At 45.0% G+C, this 23,897-nt stretch overlaps 1 protein-coding gene across 3 annotated transcripts in view; it reads left to right on the top strand.

The window, feature by feature from the left end:
• Nucleotides 1-333: 333 nt before the first annotated feature.
• CRY1 (cryptochrome circadian regulator 1) overlaps nucleotides 334-23,897 on the top strand; it is a 121,007-nt gene continuing 97,443 nt past the window's right edge. Inside the window, exon 1 of one of the 3 annotated variants that reach the window (XM_078673940.1) lies at nucleotides 334-1,163. In XM_078673940.1, the coding sequence (XP_078530066.1) occupies nucleotides 1,006-1,163 (158 nt within the window). In that variant the 5' untranslated portion in view covers nucleotides 334-1,005. The remainder of the gene's footprint in view (nucleotides 1,164-23,897) is intronic. The other 2 variants (XM_078673939.1, XM_078673941.1) reach the window with 2 other exon arrangements.

The following is a 23,897-nucleotide window of genomic DNA, read 5'->3' as shown; positions in this document are numbered from 1 at the left end:
TAAAATATATATATAAAATAAGCCTGGGTGGGAATGGGGTGACTGCAGCTCCGGAAAAAAATGTAAATCGCACACATTCTGTGCTGAACAGCGCGTGGAGCCAATCGCACTGCGTTAGTTCTGGCGTCCGCTTCACACCGGTCTCGCGGATGTGTCCGCGCGCACACCCTCTTATATCGATCGTCGCCCACACCACGGAGCACCGGTGTGACCATAACAGGAGCCCACGCGGGACGGCGCGTGAGCGCTCCGCCGTGGCGCATGCGCATCAAGCGGCAGCTGTGGGAAGCACGTACAGACGCACGTCAGCGGCCCCTGCTGATGGGAGCCAGTGTCTAGCTTTACATAACAGCTCCGGCTGACCTGAGAGCAGGAGCGTGGCGACACCTGCGGGGTCCAGGACCAGCCCGGCGCGCGCGCTCTCCCTGTTGGACTACCCTGCTGCCACAGCCAGCCCTCTCTGGGCACCAGTACCCCCGCCCAGGCTTGTCCTCACTGCTGGTAATCTACAGCCTTGTCCGCTGCCTCTTTGTAACCAGCCCATGCCCGCCTGGGTGCCAGCCTGCACAGCCGCGGCTGGATATCGTTGATGCTAACCTCCAGCCAGCTTCGCTGCCCAATTGAAGCCCCTACCCCCGTGCGCTGCCCGGGCTGGTGATCATCCCTCATCCAACCAGCCCCTCGGCCGATCAGCATCTCTTTGCCCATCTGCACAGGTACGGCTGGTCAGCCTCCTTCGCTGCCCGACAGCAGCACTGCCCATCTCTGCACTCACCCCTACCCCCCGCTGTCCTATACCTCTACGTCCCAGGTCCCTCATGCCCCCAACCCCCTCTCTCCATCACCTGTGCGCCGAGGGCGAGCCCCCCACTGCCCCTCGCCGCATCCCACCAGCCGTGAACTGCTGCCTGCCCGACCACCGGCGCAGCAGCGGGCAGAGGGACTGAGCGGGCTCGGCGGTGCCAAGGGTTGCAGGAGACCGCAGAGCCCTCGCCGCCCCCCACGATGGGGGTCAACGCGGTGCATTGGTTCCGCAAGGGGCTGCGACTGCACGACAACCCGGCGCTGCGGGACAGCATCAAGGGAGCCGACACCGTGCGCTGTGTCTACATCCTGGACCCCTGGTTTGCTGGCTCCTCCAACGTGGGCATCAACAGATGGAGGTATGTCACCCATGGGAGGGGAGTTTGGGGAGGGGGTTAGGGGTGCAGAATGCTTGAGACCAGAGGGTGGGGCAGCTTGCCGTTTTAAGCAAAGGTGGGCAGGGGATTTGCTACCTTGGCAGGGAAGCAGCAGACGGCACAGGACTGGGACAGAATATAGGCTCTGGCACCAAAATAAAAGAGACCCCATTAGCTTATCAGATAGCTGAAAGTGTGACTCGTTGCACATCGGAGCAGTCTTGAACTTGTAAATGCAAGTTGTGATGGAGTTTTGCACTGTATGGGAGAATGCACGCATTTGAGCTTTTTGCAGACAATGTTTGTGGATCGAGGGAAATTAACAGTATGTTTGTGGTACTAGGGAACTTAACAGTAAAATTCCCACCAGACCTTAAAACTGACCCTACACACCAAAATACCTGGTCCGATTGCTGACCTGTTAGGCTAGCCCTTCTGACACTGCTAGATTGCCCTGGTGGCCAGTCCGACTCTGACAGCAGCTGTCGCATGTGCCGGCGATATTCGGGATTTTTCAGGAGATCACAGAGCATAGGTGCCTCAGTGACGTACAGATCGCGACAGGAAGCCCCACTGTCCCCCGTCAGTCAAAGTAGCCGCTCATGCACACAGACTGGGGTCAGGGGCAGAAGGTAACACAAAATTATAGTGCCCCTGCAGATTGTGTTAAGGGGCCCTAGTCTCGCATATATCATATTTATTCATTAGCCTTGGGCAGGGAGGGAGATCCTGAAGGGTTGGGCCCCGCGTTAGGTCCCCTTCTCAGAGTCGCGGGAGCACCCCTGTACAGTTCAAACGTTTCCCCACACAATAGAATGGATTACGACCAGGAACGATGTAGGGGTGTTTACATGGCGCCCTCCAGCGCTGTATCCTGAATGGATAAAATGATTTAATTTATTTTGTGGTCAGCTTTTTGGAGGGCTTCACGCTCCTTCCTATATTACTCTGATGTGAGTGACTTGTTACAAATAAACCTCTGGGTTCGGAGTATTTTTGTTCGAGTTTAAGTCGTCTTGAATTCCACCAATCCCTCTCCGGAACGGCAAGTACTCATTTTCACTCCCATTTGCTCATATTTTCTTATAAAAGTCAATTCTACACAACGCAATCCCATTGCGCATTAGAATCTGTTACCCTTCAATAACCATTATTTTCACTCCTTTTTATATTTATCGCTTAAAGACGTATTTTGAGAGTTTGAGTTTGGGGAGCACGTAGAAGAGGTTAAAAATGCATTGTATGTTACATCACAGTTCGAAAAAAAATAGGCAATTTTGGGTTCGAAAGTGTGTTACAAATTTGTTTTTGTTTATAAGATAATAAAAGCTCAACCAAGCAATTTATATCAGCTAATGCTGTTACTCAATCCAAATGAACTCTTCTTGTTTATTTTCTGAGGTTAAAATGGTTGATGTGGTCCTGCTGGCATTCAGATGAGTAATGTGTAGTTACAAACAGATCACTGTAACAAGTGTTTTAAGGCGCTGGGCTTTCTGACTAGTATTGGAACTTGTGACCGAAAGTTTACACACAGATCTCTGCAGCAGGTACACGAACCGGGGTAGTTACCCTACCGGGGTGGTTCCTGGAACATGTATTATGCGTGGTAGAGCACACCTCTGCAAGTCGTATATCAACTCCTGAGCTTTAACTAGGAATGCTTGTTTGTGTTATGCATGATACACAGATGTTTGTGTTAGCACTCTCCACCCTGAACATTCTTATTGTGTGTAGGTGTTTTAGTACCTGAGAGCCCAAGCACTGTTATGGGTAGAGGATGTTGTGACCAGTAGGTGAGACTTTAACCCTACAGTCTACATTAATTGTGAAATATCCGGTCATCTCTTGCATTGGTGTGCTTGAGTCTGGACATAGCAGATCTACACTTTGTGGACTTTGAGAGGTTCTTCTGCGACTCACTGAATGTTAGAGACGGTGGACTGGCATTAACGATTCTGTGTTCGTGTCATTTTGGAGAAAATGTGGTCTCACAACTCAGAGGCTTCAGAACCAGGCCACCAGAATTGAAATACCTAATACAATTGTCAGTTATTGCATCAGTTCCCTTGTATACCAGGAGGTGGTTAAGGGTAGTGATTGTGCTATACAATAAAGTTTATCAAATTATTGACTGCAAGGGTGCCTATCTGTTTCATTCATACTAAAGAACTCTAGCTTCCAAAGTGTAATATATTTGAGTCATGGCTTGGCTTATTGAAAGAGTGTTAGATGATTAGCTCTTTACTGGATGGGGTGAAGGTATGGTCTGTTAGCAGTGCCACTCGCGCGTTGACTTCACATGGTTGTGCCACTTCCTGGCACATTCTCATTATTCTGCAATCTGGCCTTAATTGGCTAATGATATAATACTACAAAAGTGGCTCATGGAGGTGTCCATTACAGACATTTTTTAAAAGGGTCAATGGATGAATGAATAATCCATTCAGGCAAGCAAAGAAGCCACTTCAGGTTGAAGTAGTCACAGCATTACAGAATGTAGTTGGAAGTATTTCATTAACATAAATATATGCAATGGGAAGCATCAACTCATGCTCCATGCCATTTCACATGAGACCTTTAGTGGAGGCAATGTTCCAGAAGCAAGAGGACCTGGGAGAGATTGAAAATATCTCTGGTCCAACGCTGTGGATGTTGCCCATAGTGCTAATGATAAAACCAATGCAACCAGGATCAATACTGCTGTGCATAGAAATTAGGTTCCCGAGTAAAGAGATATCTCTCACCTTCCCCACCACATAATGTGTCAGATGAGTAGAGCTTCTTAGGGATAGCACATGATTGTGGCCAGTTGGTCCACAACCTTACTATGATATACGAACCCTTGAAGACTCTGGCCAAAAAAAGAATCCAATAGCCATGGGGCAGTTCTCAACAGAAAGCACCCCAGGCCATCAAGGACTCATCCCTGCATGATCTGTGGTCACTGGTCACAAGACCCATCTGTCCATCTCTGCAGGTAAGGCACAGCATCTACCCCATCCTTCTCACTGAATGAGGAATCCCTTCAATTATTAGAGCTTCAGCACGTCATACAAGTCTGGCTCCAACATTCTGACTACCGCTTGAGACATTCGCAGAAGGGCATGACAACCCACCACTCTCCAAGAGACAATTCATAAGAACATGTAAGCTATGGTTTGAGACGACCGCTCATCGGGACTGACGTCCATTTTTTCTAGCTCATTTGAGAGTGCTAATGACTTACCAAAGTTCCAGCTCCAAAATTGCATACTGATCCATGGATCAAATACATTGATGCTGTGGACACATTTCTATCCACTTAAGGAATATATACCGTCTACTACGCTAAGAGTATTCCTCAGAACTGTTTCCAAAAGCCTTGATTGAAAAAGTGGTTGCACAACGAAACAATGTCTGCTGTTGCTCAAGTTGGAATTTTGGAATAAAGAATATGTAAATTTCCTTTAGCCTTTGTGTACTAATTACGAGGTGCTGTTGAACACAACTAAAAGGACCCACTGAATATATGGACCTTGATACCTTCCTTTATGGTGGTGCTCTAAACACTATTTCAAAATGTAAGCTATGTTGTACAGGTGACTTGCTCCAAACCTCTATTGCTCAAAGACACTGAACTGAAAATATTTCCGGATGAATGTCTTCAGAAGGGTGAAGTGGAAACATTTCTGTCCCACCAATGAAAGTGATGATGTCAATGGACTCCACCTCCAGGCGCTATAGAGAGTATACAGTGAAATTAGCACCTCCAAGAGCGGAGCTTTTCTAAAAGGAACAAGAGCATCATTCCACATTCACTAACACCCCACATGGTCAAACAGTGGGTTGCCAAAACCAAGGATAAACTTAAGGAAGGTGTATGGTTCCCTGGCATACTCACACTAGTAAACCAGAGGTTGAATGGGTGAATGAATGACAGTAGAGCCTAGCGTCAGGGAGTACAGAACAGCCCACTCCAGTAATAAAGGAGGAAGCATGCACTAAAACATGGAAAGACGTCAGTCTACTCCGAGACAGGAGGTACTTACTGGTCCTGATGTACTAATGCACAATATTCTTTGTTGTTGAGATAGTGCAATTAACAGCTCCAGTGCAATTATCTAGCTCCAAAGGCTAGATGATATTTTTAATACCGTCGGTTTGCCAACTATTCTGAAGGCTGATAATGGACCATCCTTGTACATATTGGAATTTTAGCAGTACATCATGGTGCTGAGCTTTCGATTGGAATTTTAGCAGTACATCAAGGTCCTGAGCTTTCAACACTTGGATTTGTATTTGTATTTCTAAAGTGGAAGATTACCAGAAGTACACAATTAAAGAGCAAGTCAATTTCCTGTGAAAATAACCACGTTTAATTTTTTCCTTAAAACTCTTTACATACGCCTTGCTGTTCATGCTCAGAGGAAGAGGATTCAATTTAGTTGCTTCTTGGTATGCAAAGCATCAGCCCCCTTGGAGGGCCTTCTTTATTTTAGGAATTTCAAGAAGATAGACCAGTGATGAGTGTATGGTCACGTCCTAGTGCCCTGACCCAAAACACAAAGCCTTTTAAAGATAATAAGCTTTATCTACCGAAATCCACTATAAAGACCGTAAGAGTCCATAAAAGTTGACTTTACATGGTAGGCGAAGGAGAGCAGGAGCTGCACAATTCCGAATGTAAGCGTTGTAGAGCACAAGAAGGGAAAACAAGAAAAATGCCATTTGCATAATTTAGGTGAGAGCTCATCAGGCCTGAATTAAAATAATGTGCTGTTTCTAAAAAGTCAGGAGAACTTTTATTTAAAATCTCCATGCAGCAGACACCCCCTGTTAGGATGGAAACACAGTGGGGTGTGTGTGTGTGGGGGAGGGGGGTGGTGGGGGGGCTCACTGAAGTCTTTGGGCCCCACAGACAACTGAGACCGCCCTACTTTGGATTATGGTCAGAGAGTGATTCAATTGCTACATTGACACAGCACAGTTTACGATTTGCTCCACTCTGGGTGCTGAATTTTGGGAGAATTGTGCAGCTGTAAAAAAAATGTTGAGACTCTTTCGGTTTATTAAAAAGTTGTATATCTTAACAGTCTTGCTCCTAAAAAATACACCATTTCATATTGGTTACTTACTTTGAGTCATATTTGCATTACATTGAACCGCTTTATGTGATTAGTTTGTTCACATTATTACGAAATGTTTATTAAACTTAAAAAATAGTTGTGAACTTGTTCACCACTGCTATTTATTACCCAAATCATTGGCACTCGTTTTATCAATCTCGGAAGGATGAAAGACTGAGTGTTCTTCCAGGATTTGAACCTAAGACCCTAAGGTCACATATCAATTCCACAATAGGTGCAAGGTAAGGGATAAAGGTCTGAGGTATGTACATACGACACAACTCGTACCATGCTCAGGGCCATGGTTACTCATTAGTATTGCTTAATTAGGGAACGATTAAGTGCCGGGGCCCACAGTTTTGTTCAGAAGCGTAAACACTCCCTGCCCCTTTATCTCACCCTTTCACATTATATTTCATCCATGCTTTCTTTGCCACTGTTTTTCCATCTTTCCTATTCTTCCTTATGTCCACCTTTTGTGTTTTTCTCTCTTTTGCTCTTGGTGAAGGCCTAATGGGGAAACATTTGTGGTGCTGGTCCCTAAAATTAATGCTGGTGGAAACCACCTGCAGCTCCACATGCAACCAGTGGCTCAAATTAAGTACTGCTAATTTAGGGCTTTAATGTGAGGCGTAGATGTAATAGAGCACACATATGTGACAGGCAAACCCATGTGCTTTCCACTTTTGGTAGACACCAATGAATGTGGTTGGATCTCTGAGAGCTAAACTCATTTTTAGGTGTTGCCTTAGGCACCATATGTGCTGTAATTTGCAAGCTATATTGTTTATGTACAAGGGGCTTAGAGGCCGCCCATTTCATACCATCGGTTTGCTTCATTGTCACTTTCATTTCCTTGATTAACTTTGATCAGCGCATGCCAGATTCACTTCGTCTTTGTGTGTCTGTCCCTTCCCTAGAGCATGACCCAAGTACTAGTTCCTTTCAGTGCCAGGTGTGTTTCTACTGCTCGTGTGCTTAAGCGTGATACTTTTAAAACATTTTAGTGGTAGGGTTCCGTAATGCATATGTTTGCCCCATTTTTGTTGCTTGCCCTGTCTTTCTTGCCCCTTTGTTGTTGTTGCCCTGTGGCTGCTTACCCTGTCAATGTTGCCTGTTTGCTGTTGCCCCATCATTGCTTACCACCTCCTAGTAAGTCTATCCCCCTTCTCCTGCATTCTTGCTAGCATTCTAAACCTTTCCCTCTTCCTGTGTTGCTTGCACCATCTCGCGTTCTTGCTTGCCACCCACATAGTCCCCTCCTGCATTCTTGATTGCCCTCCCCACACCTTTTTGTTGCTTGTCCCCTCCGGTCAGAAAAAAACAAGCATTGAAAAGCCAATAGGTCTCACCTATGCACAATCTATTGGCTTTGTTAGCAATTTTTTATCCATGCTGCAGAGCAGCGGCAGCTTTGTTAATTTTTTTGTCATGTTGCTCTGCAGTGCGGCTGTGTGCTTTAAAAGTTGTTCTTTAAAAGTGAGATGGCATGGCCAGCTTTGGACATGTCATAGTTTTTTTTTAACTTTCAGCCATGCTGCACATCAGCCGCGCTGCTGTACAACATGGCTAAAAAACATGACAAAGCAAGTAGATCCCGCTGAGAACAACCAATTGGCTTTGCAGTGCATTCCTGGTGGGACGAAACAGGACAAGCAGCAAAGCAGGAGCAGGCCTAAAAAACATGGACATAGTCAAACAGTTTAGTTATTTGGCTTTGTCGTTGTTTTTTGCCATTTTGTACAACAGTGTAGCATTTTTTTTTAGTATCAGCCATGCTGCACATTAGCCAAGCCGCAGTACAACATGACAAAAAACATTGATAAAGCCAATAAATCTAGCATAGGCAAGACCTGACTTTAGCAGTGCTTGTTTTCAGTTCACTGAATTCACAGTGTTGTAGAATACATGCACATGGCTGTAAATGTGCGCCAGGTGTAGCTGGAAATCGAGGTGATTACGCAAGCCCACAGCCCTCAGGGTTGTGCACGTCCTCGTTTCACCGCCGATCGGGCGTGGTGCGGAAGCTGTGCTACCAGCGCTCGTGTTGGGAACTCGTGCAGCTGCATCCGAGATGTACAGGCCTGATGTCCCCAGGTCACCTTGGGTAACCACTAGCAGCTGCCTGCAAGATTCTGGCAAGACGCTGGAAAAGCCAGTGGCGCCTCTACATATTACATTTTAAACTTAATTATCTTGTCCCCTTTGCAGCCCGGATGGGCGGAACAAACCTCACATGCATTTCCAAGTGATGGCCCCCACATTTTCAATGGGAGAATGGGTAGCTCACCGACATACTCATTATTCTTCAAACTCGTTTCCAGCAAGGGCTTCTTTTTGCTAATATGAGGTCTTTACTTACATTGTAGAAGGATGATGAAGCAGATCCTTTCACAAGTCAAGAACATGCTAATAACTTTTTATATGAAATACTGGCAGTATTAGGTACTGTTTGGTACAGAGTACCTGCACTTTGAACGGGCGAGTACCGGCTCATCTCAGGAGCAAACTGACAGGTACTCTAAGTAGTGAGTACCTGCACTTCTGTACATCAATTTAAAGCACTGAGTATGAGTGAAAAAAGGCTGAAGGACATTGCAGGTTGTTGTGTGGCTGTTTGGCTCTTCATGAGTGCTCTGCAGGGGCCTGTATTGTTAAAGGAAACGAGGCAGCGCCTGAGAGAGAAGGAGACCCACTTATTCGGGGGGAGGCACGGTGCGTGGGAGAACGAACGGAGAAACAAGAGAGGTTCTTTTTTTTATATAATCGTGTGGTATCCTGTGTTTTCCCATTTTCGATATAAGTGAGCTGGTACATAGAGCGTGTAATGTCACGCGTCAAATGTTCCAACCCTTTCGGTTCCTCCAGTGACTGTTAGTCCAGGCAGAGATTAGTTGTGGAGGCCGAGCAAGATGCATCTAGGTCCTGGTGAGGTTTCTGCCGGAAACATGAAGTAAAGAAAAAAAAATGCACCAGGCTCTGCATTTGGATTACAACAATTACAGAGCATGGAGATCTGGTGGGGCGAAGGTTTTCCTTTTTTTTAGGTCTTCTTCAATGAGCAGAGAGAAAAGCTATAGCTATTGCAACCCTCCTTCAACCATAGGTTCTTGTGCCATCCACGATGTATGGAGTATTACCTTTTTACTGGTGTACAGCCATATTATTGCTCCATTAAGTACACTAAGAATCCGCATAGGGAAATATGGTCTCTTGTTCATGTTACTCTAGCAGACTTTTCGGGGGACAGAAACATGACCATTTCGGTTGGCATCTTCTCATTCTCACTTTGCAAGACACAGTGCACTCATGGAGACTTTAGGACCCTGTATAGACACTTTGTATGCGTGTGGGCACTTTGCGCATGCAGAGCCATCAAAAAACGTGTTAGGCAGCAGGAGGCCTATGAGTGGCAGAGCACATTTTGGGGGTTTCATACCAGAGCCCCCTCCCCTGAATTACTTATTTGTAAAAGTTTTAACTTTGCTTTATACTGAGCGTATTGAGTGTGATTACCAAGTCCCTACTGTATTTGAGTTTCAGTCTATTTTTCAACTCCTGGAGTAAGCTTTGTCTGATCGCTATTAGCATTGTTGGAGAGACAAGTTTAGAAAATAAATATCATCCAAATGGAATGAAATAGGGAGGAGAGTAGTAATTGGCACAGTACAGATAGTCCAATAAAACACAATGACAGGACTCCTAACGGGGTGGGAAAGTCACTGGGTCGGGCAGATACCACCACTAGACTTAACAACTAATCCAGGCTTCACCCCTTTACTGAAATAAACACTATATTATAATTCTGGGCAAAGCCAAAAATACAGTGACATTTCCCAGGAAAGGGTAGTCCCCTGGCCTTTCCACCATAATCATTGCCGCCCCTCTTGTAGTCTAGTGGGATAACTGGAAACTTTGGAACCTGGAGAAATGTTTTTTAATCCCAGCCTGCCTACTGATCCACATTTCAGCCTGCCTGCCTACTTATCCACATTTCAGCCTGCCTACATATCCACATTTCAGCCTGCCTACTTATCCACATTTCAGCCTGCCTACTTATCCACATTTCAGCCTGCCTACATATCCACATTTCAGCCTGCCTACATATCCACATTTCAGCCTGCCTACTTATCCACATTTCAGCCTGCCTACATATCCACATTTCAGCCTGCCTACTTATCCACATTTACGGGCTCTATGGCAATCAACTTTTAAACATATTCTTCTTCCCCATTTATTCTTCTTACCTTATTTTTTAGATGTAAAAGCTGTTAATAATTTTATAGTAAAAAAACAAACTGGAATGGACATTACCTCATCAGAGGGCAGGGAGACAGTGTCCACTCTCATGCCCTGTTCAACAGAACGTAATATGGTGGTAAACTAATAACCTTTGCGACAAGCAGTACTGCTTTACAATCTTGGGTCTCAAACCTTACCAAACTGTCTGATCTTGGGCAAGTAATACTCTGCCTGTGCCTCTCTCCCCTGATCTGCCAATATGTGTTTACTTTTAAAGAGGTTTAATCGAAGAAATAAACACCAAGGCAGGTTCACAGCATGTTTTTCATTTGTACATGCAGGGTTGTTTAACTGCAGGTGTCCACTATTAAATGCGAATGTGTCCCGTAGCTGACTTTTGTAGGGCACATCCCATGCTGAAGCCTCAGACCACCGGCCACAGACAAAAACTTCTCTTTCACAGCTTATAGTGCGTTCACATAGTGGGAGGTAGATACCTCAAGGTGTCCTTTCATTCTTCTTTAGAACTGCTCTCTTTCGCTGCAAGCTACAAAAAGCGGCACATTTGGCGCCCGTATCAGCTGAGTGTGGACAATGGTACATGCCACCCAACTGTGGGAATGGTAGAGTTCTTCACTCTGACATTCCCTTGTGGTGGGCGATGTGCATTGTGGAAGTTTCTTTAAAATAGGGGTTTTGTGCCTACCTGTCCTGAGAGGGCCCTGAAAGGTTGTGTCCAGATGTTCAGCTTTGGGTTCCAACAGCAGCAACCACAGGTACTTATGTGACAAGCAGCGCCTACCGATGCACACACCTCTTCTCGCACTGCGCAGTGGTGGATAGGCAATGTACAGGTGTAGATGGCAACCACCATGCACTCTCTTCCCATCGTATTTCTGATATTGCGACTGGCTCAGAACACGACACGCAAATGAGGTGGTTGCATTCACCACCACTCTACTGTATCGCAGCACCTTACATCCAACAGAGAAATATTAATCAGGAGGGACTATTGTAGATATTACTTGAAGAACATTCATTTTGTGGAGCTTAAAGGGGTGTTCAGGTAGCACACTTCTTTCGGGTTTCTCTTACAATGGGCTTGCTCTCTATACTCTCTATTATGTTTATTTGATTGCCTGCATCAGTGTTTTAGAAATGTCCACACACTCTCCCCTCAAGCTATTGGCTATTTACCCTAATCGATCCCTTCCAGAAACTGCCTTTTAAGCATCTGTTAGTCCACTTCACTGTGTGGTTTAAAGAACAGACTCTCTTGCTTTTTTCCCTGATGAATTAGAAAGGCCTGCTTAACCTAGTAACCCTATAATTAACTCTATAAACGTACCTTATTGATAGTTGATTGTTGATATTTGTGCTACTATATTTTTGCAGCATTATAGCTAAAACATTGATATTCCATTATCATTCCCCTCTGCATGAGTCTGGCCTATGCACCCATCTCTGTGGGTGAGGCAGGGCTGGCAATGGACCCTGCACCCACCTCAGCTCATGGAAGGGACTCAGTTCTGCCAGGTGAGCGGAGTGACTCACTCACTCAAGTCATCTAAGCTTTAAGCGCCGCTCAGGTGTTAACTGTTTCCCTTTCCAACTGGCCCCAGCCTTTTAGAAGCCCCTGTAAATGCATGGGGTAGTTAAGCCTTTAGTTTGGGAACTCTACTACCCTCCTCCAGTCATCTATTTCCCCATTAAAAACACTTCAAGAATCCGCTCAATTCTTGGCTGTTCCTACAGTGAAGAAGCTGCTCCCTGTGCCAGGACTTTCTTAGGCTCAGTACACTCCTTCCAGGGTACCCGCCTGTGCTTTTATACCTAAATAAATAAATAAATAATGTTTTGGGAACACCGCATCTTGTTTTTATAACAGTATTCTGGTGATTTGTTACAACCAAATAGCTTTAAAAACAATTTGTCAGGGTATTTTTAAACGTTTTTAAAATGTATCTGGGAATTCGTACAGTGCCTTCTGTCAAGTTAGTCCTCTTTTTATATATACGTGGCAGTAGCATGTATGGCTCATGTCACCACTTAATTACAAGTGGGACAGCTCAAGATGTCGGTGTGGTTTTAGTGTGCCAGTAATTCATACAGATAACGTTTAGTATATGCTGTCTATGGTCAGCGCATCAACCTTCAAATGTGGCTTGCATAGTGACTTAAGGTTTAGCTTGTTGTTGTTTCTAAGGAGTTTTTCTACAAGTTTGTGTCCATTACTCCATGAAAAAATATATTGAGGTTTTTAGGTTTCGACTTTTAGGGAGGGGCGAAGCCACTCCCAGTCGAAATCTGTTGTTTTTAGTAGTGAGGTTAGGACAGCCTCTGTTTCCAATTGGCTAGCTCCATAAATGGAGGCTAGCCATTGGGAGGCAGAGGCTGTCAATCGCGCTTTCTCACGAAAACGCGATTCGGGGGCGTTTCTGGTGCTTTTTTTAAGCCCCGCCCCTTTGTCCCGGGCCGCGCTGCCATTGGCTGCCGGCCCGGGACACCCCCGTGACGTCATTCCCGGGCCGCGCTGTGATTGGCTGCCGGCCCGGGACACCCCCGTGACGTCAGCCAATCACAGCGCGGCCCGGGACCTGACTTGTTTTTTTTTGCTGTTTGTTTTCCTCATTCCATGCCGACCACGGCCGCCGGAAGAAGTCCAGGTGAGTGCCCGTTCCCGCCGACCGTGTGCTGTTCCCGCCCCCCCCTGTCCGTGTCAGCCCCCCCCTTCCCGCTGTCCGCCCCCCCCCCCCCCCGCCGTCCGTGTGCCCGTAGGTGCTTGTTCAATTACCCATTATAGTGCGGGCTGTGTGCTTAGCTTCTCGCCTGTTTCTTCTCAGCCGGATTCTTTTCCTAGGCTTTCATTGGCCGCTCACACCAGTGCTTTCTGGGACTTGTAGTCCTGGATTTGTTTAATTAAACACACCAATCCATAACTTAATTATTTGTAAAAGACACATCCGGTCAGCACTGGAAAAATGCGTCTTTGCCACAAACTGTAGGCGCTGACTGTCAATGAAATATTCAAGCCGCCATCTGCTTTGAAGTTGCAAAGGCCACTTTAGCCTTCCATCCTTTCGAGGTTAGAAGATTGCTGTGAATTAAATTAGGCATTAGTAATCCTTATTTCCAGGTTTAGGCATGACTGGGGTCTAGTTTAAAGCGCAGTTTGCGATACACTATTATAACAAGTCGCATTGTACCCTCTTTCGAACATCTGTTGGCAGGAAATAAGCCCCATTCTGCCTCCCCCCAACCCCAGAACCTCTTGCATTTGTCCAACCTGTTTACAAACACCTTGCAAACCAGACATGTGACTGACTTCGCCCCAGCCCGCTGACCTCTCAGAGGCGGGACATGCATGGCAACCTTCCGCCACCCCCTGCTGGTGTCTCCGTAGCCCTTGTGCCCCCTGCCCTATCTCAGTAACCCCAGACCCTCCCTGCTGTGTCTCAGTAGCCCGGGTGATATTGCTGTTTCTCAGTACAACCCCTCTCACCCGCGTGTCTCAGTAGCCCGGGTACCCCCTGCCCTGCGTCTCAGTAGCCCGGGTACCCCCCCTGCCCCGCGTGTCTCTGTAGCCCGGTTACACCCTCCCACCTGCTGTCTCAGTAGCCCGGGTGCCCCCCCCCCCGTGTCTCAGTAGCCCGGGTACGCCCCCATGTCTCAGTAGCCCGCCCCCTTCCCCCCACCCCTCTGTGTCTCACTCTCAGTAGCCCGGGTCCCCCTCCCCCCCCCCGCGTGTCTCAGTTGCCCGTTTCCACCCCCGCGTGTCTCAGTTGCCCCCCCCCGTGTGTATCAGTCGCCCCCCGCGGGCGTGTCTCAGTAGCCCCGGCGCTCGATCTCACTCGTTCTCTCTGAGGGCGAGCACAGTTTCACTTCATTATAATGCACTCGACTCCTCCACAGAATTGACGTCCTTTCAGGCGGTAATTTTTCCTTATTCGGAATGCAGAGCTGCCTCGGACTTGTAACAATTCATCTGCTTCCGTTTAGAGACGGGAGAAGCAGGGGAGATTGTTTTCTGTCGCTAACAAGTCGAGTTCTCAGCCAGTGGGGTCTTTAGGCATGGAGGAGGGTGTTTGGGGGGCGGGGGTGCTGTCCTGAGCCCAGCCGGGCGCTGTGTCCCTTCAGCTGCCGTCCTCAAACAAGATCCGAGCGCTGTTTGCTCTCCTTTGTGTTGACAGCACTCGTAATATGCTCGAAGCATTCGATGAAAAGCACCTCAGCCAATCGAGGAGTCCCATTCCAAACGTTCTCCTTTGCCCTCGGTCTATCGTGGGAGATTCTTGGGTTGACTCTGGTTTAAAAATATCACTGTTGTCAAACTGGTGGATTACACTTTTCCCCCCCATATAAATGAGATGTGTGCGAATTTGAAATGGTTTTTTTTTTGCAATCTTTGCAAAGGTTTATGGAAAATCTTCCAATCTAACTAACTTGGCAAACTTTTGTTCTTTGTCACTATTGCAAAAATATGATTTGAGAATGACATGATCATTTTTCGACAATTTCTATCACGTGGATCCTAAATACGCAAAATACACTTTGGGGTATATGTAGTGGAAATTGACATCGAAGGCAAACCTGGTGTTTAAAAGTGACTCGATATACCAGCATGGGGACTAATTGAAATCTCTCATTGGACTAGGCATAATGATTGGATTTTGTGATAAATTAGGGTGTGTTGCTAATTCGTGTGATGTCCACTAAGGTATTTCATCTCATAGCCCTGAAGGGAGTGCAGATGACCCGAAATGATGGAGGGAAGGACAGGGATACAAGGATGAAAGGTGCTACATAGGGTAAAGAAGCAGAGAGCCTTGTGGATGGAGTGATATCCCCTGCGTCTCCGGATTGTGCATTCAGAGTACTCAGTGTGCTTCCATAACATAGCATGTGTATTTGTAAAGCGCACGTTTTTTTTTTGTTTTTTTTGCAGAGTTTTATATAGCGCGAACTAGACCTGAACCGAATCAGGTATCAGAGCGCTTTACATATTTTCCAGTTACGTTACACACTTTCATTTTTAGGCACGGGGAGATTAAGTGATTTGCCCAGAATCACAGGAGGTTTTGGCGTCGTGACCGAGACACGAACCCAGATCCCCAGGTCCGAGGTCGAGCGCCCTAGCCGTTAGGCCAACTTCTCTAGGCTCACCCATAGGCACCCTGGCACTGAAAACAGATGTTTATTGTTACCCAATTCAATGGTACTCAGTTTATCGACCTAAGAAGGATGAATGGCTGAGTGGGTCCACCGGAATTTGAACCTGTGACCATGAGGTTGTACACAGGTCCCAGCAGTGTTCGCATTAGTCCACTGAGACACCAGACCCAGCTCCATGAAGGTATTCTAGATGCTCAGGGCCCCTTAGCAGGCATATGATGCCATGTTAGCTCCAGTTACTCCCCACCTGCCTCACTTCTACTCGTCGGTCCTGCCTGTATTCCCTGGCAGCCTGGCAACCAGCATGCTGTGGACGTTATGCGCAAGCTGTCGCTTCCCTCTTCTTCTCAACATGCGCTATCACTGCACACAGCCTCTCAACACACGGCCTCTCTGCACATGCCGCTCTCCATATAATCTCTCTGCACAGGGCCATGTGTAGAGAGGGCAAGTGAAGATAAGGCATGTGTAAAGAGGGCGTGTTCAGAGGGTGTTTTCCAGAGAGGCACTCCATATTTCTGTGTAAAGTAAAACACATCAACGTTTTACACATAATTCAAAGAAGTTAGAAAAGACCATTTGTCAAAAGCAATACCAAAAGCTCAAACTTTAACAAAGGCGAAACCATTGCATTGTAAATGCTTGTTTAGAATTGTTACCAAGCACTGTCTATCTAATTTTCAACTAATGTTTTGAGCCCTGTTCATCCTTTTAAGTGCAGTTATCTTTCCCAGGTAGTGTTAAATCAGTTCTTGTAAAAAGACACAGATTCTCCGTTTTCATTTAAGTTGACATTCGTCGTTACCTCTTTAAATGTTTTTCGGAGTTTAATGTAATTTAGAGACAGGTCCTTTAGAGTATTACTTGAATACTGTTCATTTTTTAAGAGGAGCATAAAAAGTAAAGTAAATGGCACTAAGTCGAAAATACTGTAAAGTAGGTTAGTCTGTCAGCCAATACAGATACTCATCTGGTTTCCGGGGTAACGACCTACTTTCTGGTCAATGTTTTTCTAATTCCTGGTAAAATTATTTCCAGAAATACGGTGCACAAGGAAATCTAAATCGTTTGAATCAATATTAAGGTGTTTGAGCATAGTTTATGACTGCTGATTGAATTAAAATTTAGCAAACGCTGAGATTGGGTATCTATGCTCAGCTGCAGTAAGTAGTTAAATAATCATTTTGTTAATGCAAATAATTGATTTAATCACAGAACATTTGTGAGTAAACCGACACAAACTGCTGAGATATCTAGGGTTACATGCAAGCTGCTTATAGTTTTTCTGTAATTAATGTGTCATGTGTAGCTAACATTGCTGCATAATTTCTGTAAAACAGCGTTCTACATTTTTATACCCTGAAATAGAGAATTGCAAACCCTTAACCTCCAATATGTATCAAAGTAATACAGGGCTCAGCTGACGTGTTCAAACATTTTCTTAACGCATTCACAAGAATATTCTAAGCCCTGTATTTCCCCTAGCTTTGGCAAAAAAAAAAGGGTGCATTGCGCCAGCGCAGCACCCTGCCGCCATGTTGCAAGGGTGCCTGCGCTGCAGGGACGATTATTTATGTGCAGGAAGGGACTTCTTCCTGCACATAAAAACTCAATAATGGTAATTTGCACCTTCAATGTGTGCTGCAGAATGCAGCACAGATGGAAAGAGCAAAAATCAAGGAGAAATTAATAATTTCTCCTCGTTGTGCCATTTTAACGCCTGGTATTCCATGGCTTTCGTTTTTAGTGCTGCCTCAGCCTTGTAAATCTGGGGCAGCGTAAAAAAACAATGGGTGTTGCAGTGGAACTCCCACAGCAACACCCATTGCATGCCCCTTTGCCGCAGAGGACTGCGGCGGAAAAGGGCATATTTACAAGGTGGCGTTAAGACATGCAAAGTAGCTTAGCACCACCTTGTAAATACAGAAGATGGCGCTGCACCACTGAAGCGTCAAAAAAAGTGACGCTCTGATGGCTCTGAGGGCTTGTAAATATGTGCCTATGTCTTGTTTCTTTAGGCCTTTGGGTCGGAATCAAGATACCGCTCCAATCACTTTAAGTAGTCATACTCCCATTTATTTCCATTTTCTTGTGCTGATAGAGGAATCCTACTGAGTTTACTGAAAACCACTTAAAGTTACTGTGTACATGGTGTTTATAAGTTAACTTTCTCTTCACATTGCATGTTTTTTCAAAATATATACAGCCTTCCCCTAATTAGTTTGTATTCTCACGCCTACCGCTTACCATGCAGTGAATCAATTTTCACATCTGTTTCTGAGAAAAGTGTGAAGAGCCCATAGCACTGTCCTTTGATTTGATCTTTGTTCTTAGGAAGCATGAGGTCAACCTGAAGATTACATTTCAGTTCTTGACTACTATGAAGGTCTGGCAACACGAGAGGCAGGGGCATTGTATATTGTATTGTTGCATTTACATAGTGCTTCATACTCGTATGTGGTGTGCTAAAGTGTATTTTCGCATGGGTACCATACTGCACCATGGGGATTTATGAGGTTGACAGAGTATTGTACTTGTTGTCAATCCATGTAGGAAGTGTGTTGGTGTCACACGTGAGGGACCAAGAGGTGCTCTTATCTTGTCCTGGAAAACAAGAAAAGTGAGGGGTGGATTGCTTGAACTAATTAATTTACTAGTAATTACTCTGGGTCGCAATCCACTCCATTGTTTTTTGCCTACTAAGCAGGCTCAGGCTTGAACCAGCCCTAGCAAATGAGACTGAGACCTACTCCAGTAGATCTGAGCTTCATCAGTAGGGTGCAGCATGAGTCTTCTCACACAGTTAACAAGGAACTCGTGTCTGGGCATGCCCCTTGCCCTATTGTCGTGGGGCACATGGTTTATCAGTGTTATGATAGTGCTGTAAGAGATAGATGTGCAACTTTAGAGTTAGGGCTAAAACATCTAGGTGGCTATACAGCACATAAGTATTGCAAGAGGCAGCGGATGCTGTGTCTGTGTTCACTAATATGAAAGCGAATAGTCAGAAAAGGCTCTGTAATCCACCTGGCAATGTGTGCATGCAGAGATGCGGCCAATAGAGTCAAACAATGGGCAAGAATGGGATTTGGGGACATGACAGTAGCAATGCACTTTTATTTAAAGGAGGCGATGGTGTTTACGGCCTTACAAAATACACCTCATGTATGAGAAAAGAAATGAAAGAGGAATCAAGCCTGTCAACCTTGTAGTGATATTTAATTCACTTTTTAGAGCATACAACTGGCATTTCCTGAATCATTTGACTTGGGGAATTGAACAGGTTAATTTTTCGATCTCAGAATGTTTAAATTTAACAACTTGGATTAGATGTTGCATTGACTATAAAGGCTTTACATTCTGACAGTTTAAATGATCTGGAAATAACGGTGCCATTTTTCTCGATACAGGTATCTTGGACCTTATGTGTTGCTAAGCATTTTGAACATAAACCTATCAATTCTGGAGTAGACCTATCCTTTTTTGTTTGCCTCTTCAGTGAAGCTTCTCCATTTAGGATGCAGGAAGACTGATGTATTGACATTGCATGTCAAACCCCTTTTTGCCATACCCGATCAAGTATATTCCCAATATAATACAGAATACTGAGTACTTTACTGAATCTGGCATAATCCCCTACAAAACGGATTCATTCTAAAACCTTGAATACCTATGTATATTGTTCCAGGTTATTTAACCAATGTGCGTTTTAGTAAACACGTGCCATGGTGATCCAGAAAAAACATAAAATGTATGAACTCAGCTTTTAGCTTTATTTTTATGTATGCAGAAGTAAAAGTTCAAAGAGATAATTTAAGGCTTGTTTTTGCATACATCCTTTATCATGTGTTGGATTTTATAACCCCACTTACTGAGGCTCTTTCCTGGTAAGACCAATGTTATATTTATTTATTTTTTTACAAAGCTTTCCTCTGCACTATTTAGGTTATCTTCAACTTTCACCTTCAGTGCTGAGTTAGGACCAACTGCTCACTGATGCACTGGCATGACATCACTTTAGAACCATCTAAGGCATCATAAGGATGTAACATTACAATGAGTGGAACAAGTGATAACATATGAATATAACAACCAACTGTGTTACTTAACGCAAGCGTGTGTTCTTATTTAACCATGTTTCAACAGTAAGCCTATGTGATGAAGGGTCAAATGTGCTTTGTTGCACAACGGTCATGTTTCTGAGCTTCTACTTCTGTTACTTAGTTGTGGCTGCTACAAAATAAGCAGATTACAACAACGAATGGTTGAATAGGATTTCAACCAGATTCACATTGGCACTTAAGCAGGGTTCATGAAATCAACTTTTGATTTGGGAGAGTCAGTTTCAATGTCAATAGCAATACATTGAAATGCATGTTGGTGATTTATTTAAGAAACCTACTATAGCGGCCACATCCGTCCCAGACACTTTATGCTGGAAGACATTTGATTTTTTCAGTTTGTTGAGAAGTACCAGTCACCTTTTATTTTGAAGTTTTATGATTTGTTAGTAGATCCTCTATTGGCCCTGACCTTGAATGAATGTGTGTGTGTGTGTGTGTGTATAAGGTATTTCTATAGAGCAAGCCTAGCCAAGAGATAGGGAAGTGCTGTACATAGTCAAAGACTAGCATACAGTCAATAAGTAATGAAGGACTCTCGGGTTGTGGATGGTTAATTCATTTTGATTTAGTGTTATTTAAGAACTGAGTCTTCATCTCCCAGCTGTATTGGAACAGCATTAGGGTGGTTCTGATGGATATAATGATGTTGTTCCAGAAGATGGATGCATAGATGGTGGTGGCATGCTCCTTGTCTGCAGCCTTATGGTGTCCTTGCTGCAGGTGTGCTGAAAACCATCAGAGATGGTGAGGTCACCTGAAAGATAAGCGGGGGTTGCTGGTTGTGATGGATTTGGAAATTACTTTTTCTAGAGAGGGAAGTTTTACATATCTGTAGCAGTTGTGCTTTAATTATAATTCCACTAAAAAAGTTGGTTTCAGCAGTCCTATGTGAGGAAACTGACTGACATCCTGGGGTGTGGACTTCACCTGAACCTTTCATTCTTGCTAAACAAACATACATACGAGGACTGGAGGATGGATGGTTAAGGGTCCACTAAACATCTTGCCCGAGAATTTCATTCACCATCTCAGCTAATCTTGTATCTATTCACACTTCTGGGTGCATTGTATTTGAATGCCTTGTTTAGAAAAACAACACTGCAATAAGAAATATGTTTTTAAAACATCAACCTACAAGGATCACTTTTCTGTCTTTGCCTAACATCCAAAGATTTGAAAGTTGATTATCTCAGGACTTTGTTAGAGGCTTCTCAACAGCCAACCCCAGGTCTATTGACCGGCGCCAATGGCATGTCAGGCCTCTCCTTTAAGGAAGCTCAAATTTGCATTTCTAGAACTAGTTTCCTTGACGTGGTTGCCTTTAATTTGGTTTGGTTGGCAAGCCACATCAGATTGGGACACAGAAAGGAATTACAGAGTCATTTTAAGAAATAGATTAAAAGCTTTTGTCCTTATAAAACAAAACCCATACGCTTAACCGAGTAATGAAAAATTCACTCCCTAATGAATGACAGATTGTTGCTGTTGTGAGACATCTTGCTCCATACCACAGCCATAGCCAAACATTCTTTAGTTTTCTTTCCCTGCAATATTATTTCATTTATGAAAGTAAATCTGATGGAAAAGTGGAGAGGTGGTTGCCACTTCACCTAACTTACTAAACAGTGAGGTTTTGTATGCTTATAAGATTTCAGACTTAGATGGGACCAGACTAGTTGAACGACAAGCATAGGCAACTCTTATGATAGAGCACTATGCCTACAGTAGTATCCATTGCTCAGTGTACCATCCCAGCATAGGTGTGTAGAAATGATCCAATGAAGTGGTCCACATTAGGAGATGTGGGAGGCATTCAAAGGACTTGTGGAAGTAAGCCACGATTTGAGCCTATGTTTTAAAATGTGCTGTTTTCCCTTAAAATGTGTTGGTTTTTCATATGGAAAACACTCTACCCTCCTCTGCACAGATCGTGATAGATACATCATTGAACTCGGCAGTTAATTGCATGAGTTTTGGGATGAAATGTCCCCTGCATGGTAACGGATGTGCCCCAAGTGCCCCAACTCCATGGATATCTGGATCTCTCATACCATTTTTTATTTGTGGGCGAACACTGATCATGCATGTGCGTGATGACCTAGGCCTGTCTCTTACTAATGCGGTCCTGTTCAGGAGTGGCTCGTCAAGCGCTATCCTCATAGTGGTAAAGGGCAGGACAGCCCGTGTGATCCCTGATTACTCTCTTGGGCTGTGTTATGAGTCAATCAAAATTGGAACCACATCTGCTGTGGCAGATGGTCCGTTTGACAAAGGACCGACAGGAGAGAGGGCACTTCAAAGAAGTCAACACCAACAACAGAAAGATCAAAGGACCTGACACGAATTCACATGAGTGTCTACATTTGGTAGCCGGAGCGCCACAAGTTGTTCAACAGCATTGTTAAACAGGAGAAATGATCACCAAGACCCAGTGGCGTAGCAACGGCAGGTGGTACCCGGTGCGGAAAATTTCTTGCCACTCCCGGCTTGACAAAATGGCAAAAATATATGTTTAAAACACATATTTTTGCCATTTTGTCACCCCCTCAGTGATGACACCCGGGGCAGCCCTCTCACACTGCACCCTCCTTCCTACACCACTGCCAAGACTTCCAGCCACTGGAACCAGGACTAGGGACTGCAGTCTGTTATTCTTCCTGCTGTGTGACGGGCCATCACTCAGGAAGTCAAGACCACTTGCCCTGAGCCTGGAGCACCAGCCTTTTGCCTGTCTGACAAGACCAGCAAACAATGTAAGGAGGAGGAGAGAGCCTGGAGGGAGAGAGGTCCAGCAAGGAGACAACTGAGTAGATCCTGATTAGCGAAGTGTCATGCCGTTCTTGGGAAGCTGCCAACCTCTGTGTGCATGAAGAGGGTCATAGTGCATGAGGGCTTTCAAAGTCAGTGACCCCCATGTGTCAGGAGGAGGCCATGCTGAAAGTCATGGTGTCGCCCTTGTGCAAGCAAAATTGGCAATCCACGTGTGCGAGGACGGGTCTGCTACGAAGGCAGGGTTGTTGCCCTAGATTATCCTACCAAGGCTGCTGTGAAGAACATTTACTGATTGCCAAAGGTGATGTGAACAGGACCCCCAAAACCGACAGTGGCTGTCCGAAGACTTAGGTGGCCCAACATGTCATTAGGGAAAGACCGCAAGATGTTTCAGACTGTCAGCATTGGGAGAGTGTAACCTGTGAAGCCTCGGTCCTCCCACATTTGCCAGCTGCCATCGGGTCGGGTAAGACTGTTAAATGGAGTCAGGCCTGCTAGGGACTTATACAAACTTAGTGCATAGTGCTGCTGAAGGTAACTCTTAATTCCAAATGCACCCTTTGTCGCAAGAGGACTAACTTGGGCCACATCTGAGAGTCACCTGTATTATCGAATGGGGTATTACCAGCCCCTCTAGTGGGGCAGAGGGATGTGGGACACTACCCAGGACTACGCTAGCGCACCAACTATAAGAGTCTATAAATCTTATTTAGTGTGTTGTCTTTATGCTTTGTGTGAGCTTTGTTGCTTATATTAAAATTATACATTTTTCATAAAAGCAAGTATTTGATTGGACAATCAACCTATTGTGGTTACTGTACTTTGAGTCTTGCGCCTTTGTTTTAGAACATGAAGGTGGGTGTGTGGAGGACAGTAAAAAAGAAGTGCAGGAGGGGCCAACGAGTTTGCTCCTTCACACTAAGGATTGTGGGAAACCAGCAATTCAAAGAACCTTCTGAGCCGTACTGAACTTTAATCACTAAGTTCTAGTCTCAAATCGAGCAAAAACCAGTTTCAGATGGATGAATGATCCTTGCATCTTCCGACGACACGTGTGTACGTGGCCCTGCTGACTGACAGCTGCTCCTAGGGGGCTGACTCTTGGTGTCTGTTTGGCTGATATGTCTGGTATGTACTCGCTGGCAAAGAATCTCAAATTAGTCTTTACACTGGAGAGGTGCGACCTGATCACTGCAGGCAAAGAGGACTCATGTGGGCTGGTGTGTAGTTTCTTCATTGACATTGAGACGTGAATTGAAGCAGCCGAGCTGTGACATGAGCACTGTGACAGCAACTGC

Source organism: Lissotriton helveticus, chromosome 1_1 (genome assembly GCF_964261635.1).
Source record: "Lissotriton helveticus chromosome 1_1, aLisHel1.1, whole genome shotgun sequence".
In the NCBI taxonomy this organism is placed as follows: domain Eukaryota; kingdom Metazoa; phylum Chordata; class Amphibia; order Caudata; family Salamandridae; genus Lissotriton; species Lissotriton helveticus.
This window is presented reverse-complemented; position numbering and strand designations above follow the sequence as displayed.